This window comes from Phyllostomus discolor, chromosome 11, assembly GCF_004126475.2.
Source record: "Phyllostomus discolor isolate MPI-MPIP mPhyDis1 chromosome 11, mPhyDis1.pri.v3, whole genome shotgun sequence".
NCBI lineage: Eukaryota > Metazoa > Chordata > Mammalia > Chiroptera > Phyllostomidae > Phyllostomus > Phyllostomus discolor.
Genome location: NC_040913.2, coordinates 66,372,549 through 66,387,601, shown reverse-complemented (window position 1 = coordinate 66,387,601; position 15,053 = coordinate 66,372,549). Strand labels below are relative to the sequence as shown.

At 35.3% G+C, this 15,053-nt stretch overlaps 1 protein-coding gene across 1 annotated transcript in view; it reads left to right on the top strand.

Moving 5' to 3' along the window:
• The window catches only part of TUBGCP3 (tubulin gamma complex associated protein 3), an 88,322-nt gene that overhangs the window by 34,169 nt on the left and 39,100 nt on the right, over window positions 1–15,053 (top strand). Inside the window, exons 10-11 of the mRNA XM_028526403.2 lie at window positions 146–278; window positions 1,943–2,109. Of these exons, the coding sequence (XP_028382204.1) occupies window positions 146–278; window positions 1,943–2,109 (300 nt within the window). The remainder of the gene's footprint in view (window positions 1–145; window positions 279–1,942; window positions 2,110–15,053) is intronic.

The window sequence follows — 15,053 nt, the reverse complement described above, 5'->3', positions numbered from 1 at the left end:
GTAGCTTGAAGGAACTATTGTTCCTCTAGAGAGCGATCTTTTGCTTCATTTTTATAAGAATCCTTTCCATATTCACTTTACCTGGATTAAGAAATGATTGACTTAGTGACCTGAACTTACACATTATATCTTTATTGTTTTTCAGCTACAGTTAGAGGATGATCAGGGTGTGAATTTGGGCCTTGAGAGCAGCTTAACACTCCGGCGCCTCCTCGTTTGGACATATGATCCGAAGATAAGACTGAAGACTCTGGCGGCCCTGGTGGACCACTGCCAAGGTTGTTTTGTGTCTGATGGACCTACTTCATTTGAAAGCAGGTTTTAGGGAATATCATCTGGGTTTATTTTTGTGCCTGTTTTGTAGCCTTAATAGCCATAAATAAGCTGCTGATTAAATACAAATTAATAGATATGAGCTTATGGGGGAAAATAGCAAGTTACCAATGTGGCCCAATATTTATAGTTGTGGAAGCTCAGGATTTCATTGAAATAAAGGAAGGAAGAAGTTTTTAAAAGATTTCTCTCTGTCTCCCTTTTTATAGTTTTAGGTATTACAGCTGTTGATCTATATCCCTCTTTTACATGTCTCAGTCAGCAGTCTTTTCTAGAGTTTCCTTCCTCCTGAGGTTGTGGTCTATGTCTGGCTATATGTTACGAGTTCCCATGTTTGCACGTCTGGTGTAGGCCTCTGCCAGGCTCTCAGTCTGTATCTCTAGTTGCCTTTGGAACCTTTTTCTCTCACTCTTTGTACTGCCTTGGCCAAAACCTCTTTCTCTTTTTTCCCATTGTAACATTGGGACACTAATAGTCATGCTTCTTAGGATTGTTAGGACTGAATCAGATGTGAGATGCAGTTGTCTGCCCATAGTTCATGGCTCATTGTCTGCTTCCGTCCTCCTGTTGAATGATTCGTAAAGACGAGAACTTCAGCATGTTGAAACCCACGTTTATCATGTCATTTGTGCTCTGCCTTCCCAACCACCTGACACTCCCCCTCAAAAAAAGAAGTTGAACACAATGAATAAATATCTCTTTTCTCTCTAATTACCAGCACTCCCCATAGTTAGATTCCTACCAGACTCCTCCTTTATATTCTCCCCAGTCCTCCCCCTCCATCTCTTTCAGTGTTTAGTTAGCCACTGATACCTCTGATTCTTTCCGTGTCTCAAATCACTGCCTCTCCCAAACCAGTGTCCGCAAATAGGATCCTGTTGAATCCTGCTCTGTGTCGTCTCTCTGTGCTATTCAATAACCTGCTCCCGACTCCGTCTTCAGCCTCACCTGTCTCCATTTTTGGGCATACGTGCCAGAATAAGCTTATTAAAATCAGATCATGTTAGTCCTTTTCTTAAAATCCTCCAGCATTCTAATAAAGTCATGGATCTTAACAGAAGAAATTCTTCATGTGCTTATAGTTTGGACTTGATTTCTGCCACTCCCAATACACTATTCTGAGCTGTGCTCCTAGGACATGGGGGACTGATATCACAGTGTAGTGTAGTGTAGTGTTTTTCAAACTATATGTCACAGCCAGTTAATGGGTTATGAAATCAGCGAGTTGAGATGAGCATATTATATCGAAAGAAGGAAGAAAATATTAAAGTGTAAGTATCATAAAGCTTTTATTTTTTACATTTATTTGTATACTTGATTGTAATATAAAGTGGAGATCTTAATGTGTTTCTTAGTCAAAAAAAATCGTAAGTCATGTTCTGGATCATATAACGAGTCAAGTGTTTCCCACTAAAAAACTCTGTAGGGTTGTGAAGGGATGAGGGACTCGGACACGTGTAAAACCTGGGGGAGACTCTTTCTGTGTCCATAGTGGTATTAAGAAAACAAACACGCTTTATCTTCATTACTTGACCATTTTGGTTAGTGTTAAATTACTGGTTTCTACTGTGAGTCTGAGTTTGTGTGTTTTTTATGTATTCCCCCGCAGGAAGGAAAGGAGGGGAGCTGGCCTCAGCCGTCCATGCCTACACAAAAACGGGAGACCCGTACATGAAGTCCCTGGTGCAGCACATTCTCAGCTTAGTGTCACATCCTGTCCTGAGCTTCCTTTACCGTTGGATATACGACGGGGAGCTCGAGGACACTTACCACGAAGTAAGGAATGCTACTCGAGTGTCAGACTGGGATTTAAGAAGCATGGGCACTCAGTTACTCGTTTTTTCCCCCGTCACTTCTGTTCTCTTGTAACAGTGATGCCACCATACGTCATTTGAATGCCATGCATATTTTGTACAGTGCTTTGAAAGCCAGTTATTTCATTTCTCAGAGGAGCTATATTTGGTTAGTGATTGTTATCCCATTAATAATAGTGGGAAACTCAGCAAAGTCAAATCTCTTACCCACATTTACTAGTGACAGCAAGGTTGCGGCAGAGCTAGGACTAGGTCTCTTAAGTCTTAGTCCAGTTTTCCTTGCAGAACAGCATTATATGTTCTGTTGCTGTACATGATTACATGAAACTAAATTAACTATGGTGCTAACAATTTTAATGAAGCAAGTTACTTGTACATACATGTACCTAAGAAATACAGTTAGTTTTGCTGTAATGCAGCATATATGTTCTTTAAAAAATCAGTGTGCTAAAATCCCAGAGTAAAAACCACAGCACTTCTGACAAGAAGTAGAATGAGGGGACATCACACTCAAAAACCTTATCAGAGATGTTAAATTAAAAAAGGTATAGGAACTTAATACAGGTTGTCTCACAGTTTTAAACACATTAAGTTAAGAAATATTAAATTCTAGAATAAATATGGCATTTACCTTGAACAAGTCCTGCTGTTGGCCGGTGGGCATGGGCTGAAGGAGGCCTGTCTGAAGTAGAACAGATAGGAGTGGCTGCCAACGCACATGTTGGTGGATTAAGGTCACCGGTGGGCTTGAGATGTGTCTGTGTGTGCAATTTGTGGATTCCCATGTGGCTGGGTTGCTATTTTCACCTAGTTTCTTGTGGATGAAATTGCTCTTAAGCAATAATGAAATTTGTGTTATGCACAAATTGTTTGCTAATTATCAATTCAATTGTGCAGTAATAAGTTGTTTTAAAAACAAGCACGAGCCCTGGCTGGTGTGGCTCAGTAGATTGAGCACTGGCCTGTGAACCAAAGGGTCTGTGGTTCGATTCCCAGTCAGGACACATGCCTAGGTTGCAGGCCAGGCCAGGTCCCCAGTGTCAGGGTGTGAGAGGCAACCACACATTGATGTTTCTCTCTTTCTCTTTCTCCCTCTCTTCCCCTCTGTCTAAAAATAAATAAATAAAATCTTAAAAAAGAACAAGCATGATAGTAGAACCAAACCGTATATAGTATTATTTTGTGGGTGCTTTTGAAATACATAAATGCATTCTATATATGCATATGTATTGTGTAAGTCGCTCAATATGTCCTGCGGCTCCTTCCATGTCAGTATTATAGTTGTACTTTGTTCCTGCATATTATTTCATTGTATGGGCATATATTCAGCAGCTCTCTTGTTGATGGAGATCATGTTCTTTGCAGTTTTAAACCTTATGAACATTATTAAAATGAACATCCTTGTATGTACCTCTCTGTGCATATTCATAAGTTTCTCTAAGGTAAGTACTGGGAGTTGGGATTGCTGGGTTTGTGGAATGCATACTTTAAATTTTGGTCGTGCCATTTGAGCTTTGGAGTGGCTCTAGCTGTTTTCCTGACAAGCATTAGCTTTCTGTTACGGTTCTTTTTCCTCCACCCTCATTAGCATTTCACATTACCTAATTTTAATAAAAGTGTTTTTAATCTAATGTATGAGATGTGGCGTCTCCAATGGTATTTATTTGCATTTTATTGGTTACTAGTGAGATGGACCAGTTTTTCACATTTATTAATTATTTTTATTTCTTCTGCTGTTGCTATTCATATTCTTTGCCCAGTTTTCCTGTGCATTTGTCTCTCTTTGGATAACTTGTATCTATGATGGTACTTTTTCCCTTTAATTATTTTTCTTTTAACTTTATTTTCACATTATTCAGACTTAGAATTATCAAAATAGCACAAAGAATCATAGTCTTGAACAAAACTCCCCAAATATTAGTTTTACCACATATACACTTGAGTTTTCTTCTGGACAGTTTTTTTTTTTTTTCTGATTTTTACATTTTGTTGGCTATTTATCAGTATTATTTAAATAACCATAGCGTTATGGCTTCATATTCGATAGAAGCAGTTTGTTCTTTTCACAGTTTTCCTTGCTGTTTTTGCACATTTCTACTTAGATAGGAATTTAGAATCAGCTTTTGATTCTGCCAAATTTTTTAATATTTATAGGTATTGCACATTGAATTGATAGATTAGGAAGAAATATTTTTATTTCTGTGTTCTTTTTGCTAAATAAGCTATTTTTTTTTTAAAAACTGAATTGAAAGCTTTGAAAGGTAGTATATATATGTTTTCATTTTACTAATGGTTATTTAAAGGTAACCATTAGTTTAAAAAAACCATTAGTTTAAAAAACTTAAAGGTTTTTCAGAACTTTATTTTTTTTTGTTTAAAAATTTTTTTATAACAGAGAGAGAGGAAGGGAAAGAAATAAATATTGACTTGTTCTACTTATTTATGCATTTATTGGTTACCTTTTGTATGTGTGCTTACCAGGGATTGAACCTGCAATGTTGGTACACTGGGACGATGCTCTAACCACCTGAGCTACCTGGCCAGGGCAGAGCTTTCTTTAACCTATATTTTCTAAATGCTAAAGTCAGGAGTAAACCAGTTTTTTAAAATCTGCTCCTGAAGTTAAGATAAAGAATTTTGTACCTCCCCCAGGTTCTTTCCTGCCATGCAATTAATCTCTATAACTTTTGCTATGTTATTATATTTCAAATTTTTATAGCCAATTTTTAAAAATTGCCTAGTTTTTTAAGATTTTAATTTGTTTTACTTTGCCTTTAGATTTGTGTCAGTTACTTAAATATACTTTTATGCTTAACTGGTACTATTTCTCACCACCAAGCTCAATTATAATTTCTGTTACTGAGATATGCATATGGAAAAGTACATAAATCCTAAGAGTAATGCTCGATGCTTTACTACAAAATGAGCCGCCACCCAGGTCCAGATAGCACCTTGTCAGCATCCTCATCGTATGTCTGTCCTGCCCACACTCCCCTCACTGCCTTCTTCCTTATTCCTAAAGGAACACTTTCCTCACTTCCAACGGTATAGTTTTGTCTTATGTTAAATTTATGTAAATGGAGTCTGATTTTATATATGCTAAAATACATTTTATATGAAGCATCCCTTGTATTCATCATAGTTATGTATGAATCTTTAACTTTAAATTTCTGGAAAGTGCCATACAGTTTGTTTAATTAGAATTTTAAATCAGACTCAATTGTTCAAGATTTAATGGAGACTGATTCTTAAACAATTCAGTTTTTATCCATCACTTTTGTGATAAGGAATCCTTTAAGTAATGCTTTCACTTTGATAGAGCGAAATGTCATTTTTGATTCATTTGAGTTTTGTTATTCTGTAATTACAGGATGAGGAGAACTTTGGAAGCTGTTTAAAAACCTGTGTAATTGATTATTTATAATGATTATTAAATCCCCTGACCATTACCACATTAAATAAAATGATCTGGGTTTTAGGAATTTGTCATTTACAAGCTGAAGAGTCTAAGTGATCTTATGGTTAAGAAAATGAAAAAATAATTGTTCTTTTTATATTATAATTTGTATATGATGGGCCATGCTTACTATGTAAATTTATGAGAAATAGCTTCAACAACTTACCAATCAGAAATAAAAAGCTCTGTGTATTTTTTAGTTTTGAGGCTTAACTGTTTATTATCCATTCAAATTGTACTTATAAAATTAAAAAAATCATCTTTTAAGGCAGCTTTTAAAAACGAGGATAATTAAAAGATGAAAAATGATACTTTTTATTTAATAAAAAATTTGTATTTTAACCCCTCCCTCATGCAGTAATTAATATGTTAATTATAATATGAATTAGGACAATAAGAACTTTTTAGATAGCTGCTGATCAGTTGACTTGAGGAACCCGGTTTTCTTCCTGGCTTGGGTTGGGAATTGTTGTCTGGGGGGTGTATATATATATATAAAGTGCTACCGATTAAAGCCACAAACTAGCCAATTACCTTTTTAAGTTCAGTGCCTGATTCCTACTTTTGTCTTGTTTCTTGAAAATTATTTCATTTGTATTTTCTAGCAACCAGATTTTTTAAACTGGTCCTTAATTAGATTACTAATTCATCATAGGCATCTGTGTTTTTAAAAGTTTCAAATGTACCACCAATTTTTTACTTATTGTCTGCCTTATGTGTTATTCAGCTTATTTATTTATTTTGTTGATAGTAATTGTGGGAACCAGTGTTGATGGAAATTGTAGAGAGACCTGGGCACAAACTTCCAAAATTGATCTTGTTCTGGAGTTTTTCTTTATTATTTTTGAACATTGATTCACTGAGGTAAAACAAAAGCAAACTCTGCTTTAATTTGCTTTACTTTTTTGAATAACTCTTATTTTATGGAATATGTATGAGACATACTTTCAGGTTTAATTTGTTTAAAGATAAAATACTAAGTATGTATCCATGACTATTGAATCCAGTATTAGCATTAGTAGCTCAAATGTCAGTTAATAAACTTATCTCAGAGCTTTGGAAAGTTACTTATTTTTAAATGTTTTTATTTAATTATATACTTCTGAAAAAGTTGAAAGAATTGTACAAAACATTCCCAGGTACCCTTTCCTCAGATTACCTGAATGCTAACATTTTATTACAATAAATTTATCTTTTTTAAAAGGTTCTATATTTACTGATATTGATGCTTAGGGTCTGAGTTTAGGTGGGGCTTAAATTCAAGATTTGTAAATTTTTTTTTTTTTGCTAGTATTATACTCCAGATGTTCCTGTTTGTTTCACTAGTTTTGCTTGTGGGATTTTTCAAAAAATGCAGTGTGTTTGAGAGAGCTGAAATTAATCCTTCTTGACAGAATGTCTTTTATGTTTTTGCCATGGGCCTGCCATGGTTAGTACTGCTATGTCAGTGGGCTTTACCACTTCACAGTGCCTTGTTCTTAGCTCATCTGCTTTATTTCTGTGGGGTAGAGCTTAGGAGCTCAGGTTCTGGAACCATGTGACTTGGGTTTGACGTTGAGCCTCAGTTTCAAATGGGTCTGTATTGGGGTGAGTAATTTAGCTTCCTTTAGCCTTGCCTTCCACATCTTTCATATATGCAGAGTAGCAGTGCCTATTCCATGGTATTTTGTGTATGTGTGAGGATTGAGTCAGGCAGATAGTAAGCATTTAATATGTTATCTGTTGTTAATATAAGAAAAACATTGGGTAAGATTTGCATATTCAGTGGCCCAAAGATGTCTGTGGCCTTTCTCTTACTTGCATTGTTATCTGACTTCTCAGTTTTCTTTTGAGCCCTAAATTTATAAATATTCATTTAACTCTGGTTAATTTTAGGAAGGCTCTCTTTAATTTATTCTAAATCATAATTTACCATAAAAATTTGATAGTTTAGGCAACTGCATTCTTTGTTTGATATACTTATATAATTAAAATTTGGGCTTTGACTGGTGTAGCTCAGTGGATTGAGTGTGGGCTGCGGACAAAAGGGTCACCAGTTCGATTCCAAGTCAGGACACATGCCTGGGTTGTGGGCCAGGTCCCCAGTGGGAGCCATGTGAGAAGCAAACACACACTGATATTTCTCTCCTTCTCTTTCTCCCTCCGTGCCCCTCGTTCTAAAAATAAAAATAAATAAAATCTTTTAAAAAAATTTTAAAAAAATAAAATTTGGGAATTTTTGTTTCTTCAGTTTTTACATAGGTTAATTTCTCCTTAATCTGTATAATAAGTTATAACTTGATTGTACTTCTTCAAGTGTATGTATAATTATCTCTAATTAGCTCTACATGAACTTTATGACCACTCGTTTAATAGTAGTTTATTAAATATTTGCATAAGGAATTGCTATTTTCTAGAATAAAAGAAAGCACAAAATATGAATAAATAGAATAGGATTTTGGAGTTGAAAAGTACAATACTGAAATGAAAAAAATTACTCATGGGGCTGAACAGTAAATTCAAATAGAAAGAATAAAATAAATGATTTGAAAATAGATTAATTAAGATTATCCAGTCTGAGGAACAGGACAAAAAAATAAGGAAAAAATGAGAAGAGCCAGTGAGACCTGTGGTACTCAAATTTGACGAAAAACATTTATCTACATATTCAGGGAGTTGTACAGACTCAAAGTAGAATAAACTCAAAAAGATCCACAGTAAGGCACTTTATTATCACACTAGAAAGGCAAAGACAAAGAGAAAATTTTGAAGGCCTCAAGTTGAGGCAAATTTCATCATAAAGAAAGGATCATCTATTATGTGAACAGCTGGTTTCTCATAAAAACTGGGGAAGCCAGCAGGCAGTAGGATGGTCCATTCAAGAAGCTGAGAGGAAAAGGCTGTCATTCAGGAATTTTATATTCTACAAAAAAGTCTTTCAAAAATAGTGAAGGAGATATGAAGGTATCTCCAAATAGATAAAACCTGAGAGAATTCCTAGAAACAAAATCTCAAATCTGACAATGGAGAAACAGAGCACCTGAATAGATGTATAACAAGTAAAGAGATTGAACCAAGAATCTAAAGAACTTCGCAGTAAAGAAGAACCCTGAATCAGATGGCTTCACTGGTGAATTGCACTAAATATTTAAAGAAGTAACCTTAGTCTTTCTCAAACTCTTCCAAAAAAAAAAAAAAAAAGGAAGAGGAAGGAACAATTCTTAACTCCTTTAATGAGGCCAGTGTCACTCTAATACCAAAGCTAGACAAAGACAACACAAGAAAAGGAAACTATAGACCAATATCCCTTATGTATATAGATGCAAAAATCCTCATAAAATATGAAAAACTGGAATTTAGTTGTACACCATAACCATGTGAGAATTATCCCGAGAATGTAAGAGTAGGTCAGCATAATCAAAATCAATCAATATAATGTACCATATTAATAAAATAAAGGGAAAAAGGCACATAATCAACTCAATTGTTGCAGAAAAAAGCCTGTGGTACAATTCAGGACTCTTTCATGTTAAAAACATTCAAAGGAGGAATAACATGGAACTCTCACCTACTAAAACGCATCTGTAAAACACAAGGATCATCATACTCAATGGTGAAAGAATGTATACTTTTTCTCTAAGATCAGGAACAAGACAGGGTGTCCATTTTTTCTACTTCTCTTCAGCATTACACTGGATATTCTAGCCAGGGCAACTAGGTAAGGCAAACAATGAAAAGACAAAGACATCCAGATTGGAAAGCAAGTACAATTATTCCTGTTCACAGATGACATGATCTTACATATGGAAAACTAAAGTGTCCACAATATTTATATCTAAAACTAGTTTGCCAGATTAACTGGTATAAGATCAGGACACAGAAATCAGTTGTATTTTTATATACTTGCAATAAATAATCTAAAAGTAAAATTAGGAAAACAATTTCATGTACAGTGGTATCAAAGATGATGAAATACTTAGGAATAAGCTTTACCAAGGAAGTGCAAGACTCGAACACTAAAACCCATGAAACAGTGTTGAAAGAAGACCTAAATAAATGGAAAAATTTTGTGACTTTAGAGTTAACATAATCTCTATCAAAATACCAGTGGTCTTTTTTGCAGGCATGGGAAAGATGATCCGCAAATGGGGAGTCAAAATACTTTTGGAAAAAAAACAACTAAGTTGAAAGACACTTTCTGATTTCAAAACATATTAAAATGTAAACTAGTCAAAACAATATGGTACTGACATAAATGTAGACTGGTAGATCAACAGTAGAATTGAGAGTCCAGAAATAAATTCATTAATTTTTGTTGAATCGGTTTTTAATAAATGTCCAAGACCACTCGATGGAGAAAGAATTGTCTTCCACAAATTGTGTCAAGACAACTGGATATCTGCATGAAAAGAAGGAATTAGGACCTCAATGGCATTTTGTATATAAAAATTAGCTCAAAACAGATTGTACACCTAAAGCTATAAAGCTTTTAGAAGTAAACATAGGTATAAGTCTTTGTGACTGTGGATTAGGCAATGGTTTTTAGATGTCACCAAAAGCATGAGCAGCAGTAGAAAATAAATTTGATTTTATCATAATTAAAAACATTTGTATGTCAAAGTACAAGATTAAGAAAGTAAAAAGACAACTAACAGAATGGTAGGGTCTCGTATGCAGAATATGCAAAGAACTATTATTACTTGACAAAAAAAAGGTAACCAAATTTAAAAAATGGCAAAGTACTTGTAGATATTTTTCCAAAAAAGATATACAAATGGTCAATAAGCACAGGAAAAGATTGTGATCATCATTAGTCCTCGGGGAAATGTAAGTCAAAAAAACGGGAACCCTCATCCATTGCCGGTGGGAATATAGAATGGTGTGGCCATTGCTGAAAACAGTTTGGCAGTTCCTCAAAAAGGTAAATACGGACTCAGCAGATCTAGGTATATACCCAAGAGAAAGGAAAACATACATTCATATAAAAACTGTACATGAATATTCATAGCATCATTACTCATAATTATAATAGTCAAGTAGAAATAACACCAATGCTCATTAACTGAAGAGTGGGTAAGCAAAGTGTATGTCCATACAATGGACTATTATTTAGCCTCAAAAAGGAATGAAATTTTACATGCTGCAACATGGATGAATCCTGAGAACAAATGAACTACATAAGACAGGTCACATACTGTGTAATTTCACTTATATGAAATGTGCAGAATAGGCTAAATCGTAGAGACAGAAAGTAGATTATTGTTGGCAAGGTTGTGGGGGGAAAGGGATAGAGGAGATCACAGCCTAATGGGGTGGAGTTTCTTTGTGGGTGATGAAAATGTTCTGGAAGGTAGGTAGTGGTGACGTTTGCCCAACCGTATTGTGACTAATACTAAAAACTGCTGAATTACTTTAAATTAGTTAAAATGTGACTTTTACATTATGTGACAGGGTGCTAGTTACATCTGGCTCCTAAGATTAAACTTTCTGGTTCATTTGCTTAGTGTTCTGCCTCGTTCATTACTGGTTTAGAGAGTTCTGTTCACCGTGCCCTAAGTAGAGCTCAGTGGGTCTGAATCTGCACATCCCTCTGGCTGCATGCACTTGGGAACCTCATAGGGAGGGTTGGCATGGACTGGGATGAGGATTTCCAAATCTCCATGGTGTCTGTGATATGCAGCGACGCTGGAGCTGGTATACCCACCCTCTGATCCCCTGCAGTCCCAGCCAGACTGAGTGGGACACGTGTGGAGTGTGTCCTGAAGGTGGGAGGTGACGAAACGGGGAATAGTTCAGAGTGCCTCCTTTTATCACATCAGCAATCAACTGTGTGATATTCTCTTGGGAGTTTTTCTGTGAGGAAAAAAAATGTTTAATAGTCAATGAAGAATATAAAATAGTGCATACTGGAGAAATTCTATAGTAAAGAACTTTTATCTAGTGTTTCCAAACTTAATTTGTAATCGAGTAGACGTGTGTTTTTATTAATAGTCAATGAGAAAGATTAGTGGTTATTTAAAGTGTGTGTAGCAAATTAATTATGATATGCCGGTCACAGGAACTCTGGTTTTGTTATTCAAAGAAAAAGCTAAATTTCAGATAGAGGGTAGTACAAATAAAGCTGTAATTACCTTCCTTCCAAGTTCACAGACCATTTGGCATTCTGTGCCTCTGCACCCCAGGTCAAGAAAAGTGGGGAACTGGTCTTGACGCTGCGGCCTGGAGAGTTAACTCTACTTTTCTGTAGAGTTACCCCAAGTATGAAGGTGAACATCCATCTCTAGGTTTCCTGCCTCAGAGTTGGTGGAATGCCAGTCACATGTGGGGCTGCCCTTGTCTGTTTTTGTTGGGATTCTTGGACCCTCTTTGTGACCCAGCTGCACTCCTCAGTAACTGGCCTGCATTAGGGTGTCTATAATGGCTATTCAGAGCTCACTTCACGTGTAAAGTAGCTCTGTTGGTGTTCTTTGGGAAGCTCTTTCAAATGCCCAAGGTTATACCCATTTCCAGGAAAGTCTTTCTGTCTCCTGCTGCTGAGTGATAGTCTGTCCTGCCTTAGCCGCCTCTAGGTTTCATTGATTTGCAACCCAAGGATGAATTTTTACTTGTTTTATCTGAACTGAAAACTTCCAGGTTGCCTCAGCTTCGCTATTTTTGGTGTGCATTGTTAAAATCTGCCTCTGGGTCCACTAGTTGGCATTTTACTTTTAGCTATAAAAAAAAAGATATAATACCCTAGCCCAATGGACTGGTGTCCAACTTTTATTTTTCTTGTATTATGACAAAATGCAAGGTAGGCAAAAATAGAAGGCTGTAAGAATTTACAGATATCTTGAATGATTAGTGTAGAAGGTACTTTCAACATTTGGGGAGAGGTTTTTAATTATCTTTGACTCTTAAAACTTTGTCGTATAGAAGAAAGCTGAAAAAAACCTTTTTTGTTAGACTTTTTAGTAGCTCATATGGATTCTCTTCCTGATAATCTCAGTGAGGTAAACAAATATGCCACTGTGTTCAAGGTGAGAACAAGGTAGCTCAATGTTAATTTATTTTATTTTTTGCCTTTTGGGTAACTTTGTGCTGTAAAGGATAGGAGCCCCAACGAGGAATAGGAAAAGAAAACTCAGCCCTGGCTGGTGTAGCTCAGTGGATTGAGCGCAGGCTGTGAACCAGTGTCACAGGTTTGATTCCCAGTCAGGGCACATGCCTGGGTTGCAGGCCATGACCCCCAGCAACCACACATTGATGCTTCTCTCTCTCTCTATCTCCCTCCCTTCCCTCTCTAAAAATAAATAAATAAAATCTTAAAAAAAAAGAGAAAACTCTTGCTTTTAATTTTGAAAATGTTCAAACTTGCTTCAAATGTTTACTTAAATGCTCTGATAATCCCCATCCTTGAATTGGTAGGCAAGTGAGCTATAGATAACACAGGGATTGATTTTGTCTCCGGGTTCACTCAGCTCTGTTATTATTTTACTTACATGCTTTTTTGCTGGTAATTAGTGAAATTCAAAAGTTTCCCATACAAATATTTTATTGTTTTGGTACTTTTGTGCCCCACAACTGAAGTAGTGTAATTCATCAGTCTACCTTGTCAATTCCCTTTTCACCCATGCCTCCAGTTCAGAGCCCTTGTAGCTGCTCTAGGTGTGGATCTCTTGATATTTGTCTGCAGGAGTGACAGGTTGAAGTTGGGGTCTTTTGTGGTCTGTATTAATGGATCTGATTTTTAGAAAAGTTGCTTGCTAAGAAAATTACCCTCTTCATTTCTGTTTTTAGTAGCGAGGCCTTGGCATTTGTCCAGCAGTTAATGAGAAATCGTGGTACAATTATGTTTTATTTTTTCCCTCAGTTCTTTCTGTGATTGACATAATGCCGAAAATTAAAGAACCTTGAATAGAAAATGCATCAATAAAATAAAAGCATATTGCAGTTACATTCTGACCTTGATTTTTCCTCTGTAACTATATATTTTTCACAGGATTAATTAAATTCTGAGATGCACCTATTCCTCTCAGTGCTACTAGATGTTTTCTAGTAGAGTAATTGCATGCTACTTTGCCCCCAGATGAAGTGATGCTTTCATAACTTCTAAAGAAGAGAGAATTGTCTGAGGTTTTTATCTTTTAAATTGAAATTTTTTATTGTTCATACTAATAAAAATCCTGCTGCTCTCTAACTCTCAGGATAAATTAGTGTGTCGTCTGTAGGAACTAGCTCTTCTAAGTGAATAACAGATAAATACAATTTATGTGCAATTAATCTAATTTGTTGAATGGCAAGCTAGAGAGCAGTCATAGTGTAGTGATTGAGTAACCTTTTAGATTAGTACTCCTGGTAGGCTTATAACATTTTTATTTCTATCAGGGATAATTAAAGTATATGTTAAAGTGATGATAGTCTCATTATAGTAGTACTGTTTACCCTCAAAGCAGTCATTAATTATGTGTTTAAAATTAGAGAATATAAATTAAAAACTAAAAATAAAGATCAATCATTACTTTACTAATTTAAATTAGTACCTAATGACAAGAAATTTGAATTGAAAATAAATAGTGATTTCAATGTGATCATAAAAATGTTGGCATTTATTTATTTATTTTAAAGGTTTTATGTATTTATTTTTAGAGAGAGGAGAAGGGAGGGAGATAGAAACATTGATGTGTGAGAAATACGGATCGGTTGCCTCTCTCTCGCCCCCAGCTGGGGACCTGGCCTACTATGCAGGCATGTCCCCCGACTGGGAATTGAACTGGTGACCTTTTGGTTTGTGGGACAACGCCCAACCCACTGAGCCACATCAGTCAGGGCATTTATTTAAATACGTCCTTATAAATGAGACTGCACATAATTGATAACTTTTAGCCCTAATTTACAAGGATCAAATATAAGATCTTGACATCATTAAAAATTTTGTTTCCTTAAATATTTACCCTTGGTATTAGGTTCATGTGAACAGAAGGCACATTTTTAGTTGGTTGCCCTAGGAAAATGATGTCACTAAAAAAATTCTTATTGGAGCCCCTATGTTGAATCAGTTGATTCTTTTGAATAATTTTTTTCTGATTTTAAAATATTCGTGCAATTAAAAATTTTGAGAATATAAACAGGCTATAAAATTAATTGGTGATCTCATCATGAACCGATAATGTTAATTAATATATTTATATATATCCCTTTTTTCTAATATATTCTTGTGTATTCCTGTGTGTGTATAGTACCATGCATAGTATTTTGTCATCTTCTTTGCATGAAGTAAATAATGAAACTAATTTCATGCCATTAAATATTATTATTTTATTCCAAGTCTTCTTAAAATGTGATCTGTGAAACTCCTAAATAGTGCATAAAATTATGTATTTTGTGGATATATGCATTTTTCCTGGGAAGAAAATTTGTACTTTTCATCCGATTCTCAGAAGGGTTTGTGATAGTTAAGAACAAACTTTATTTTTAGAAATGACTACATG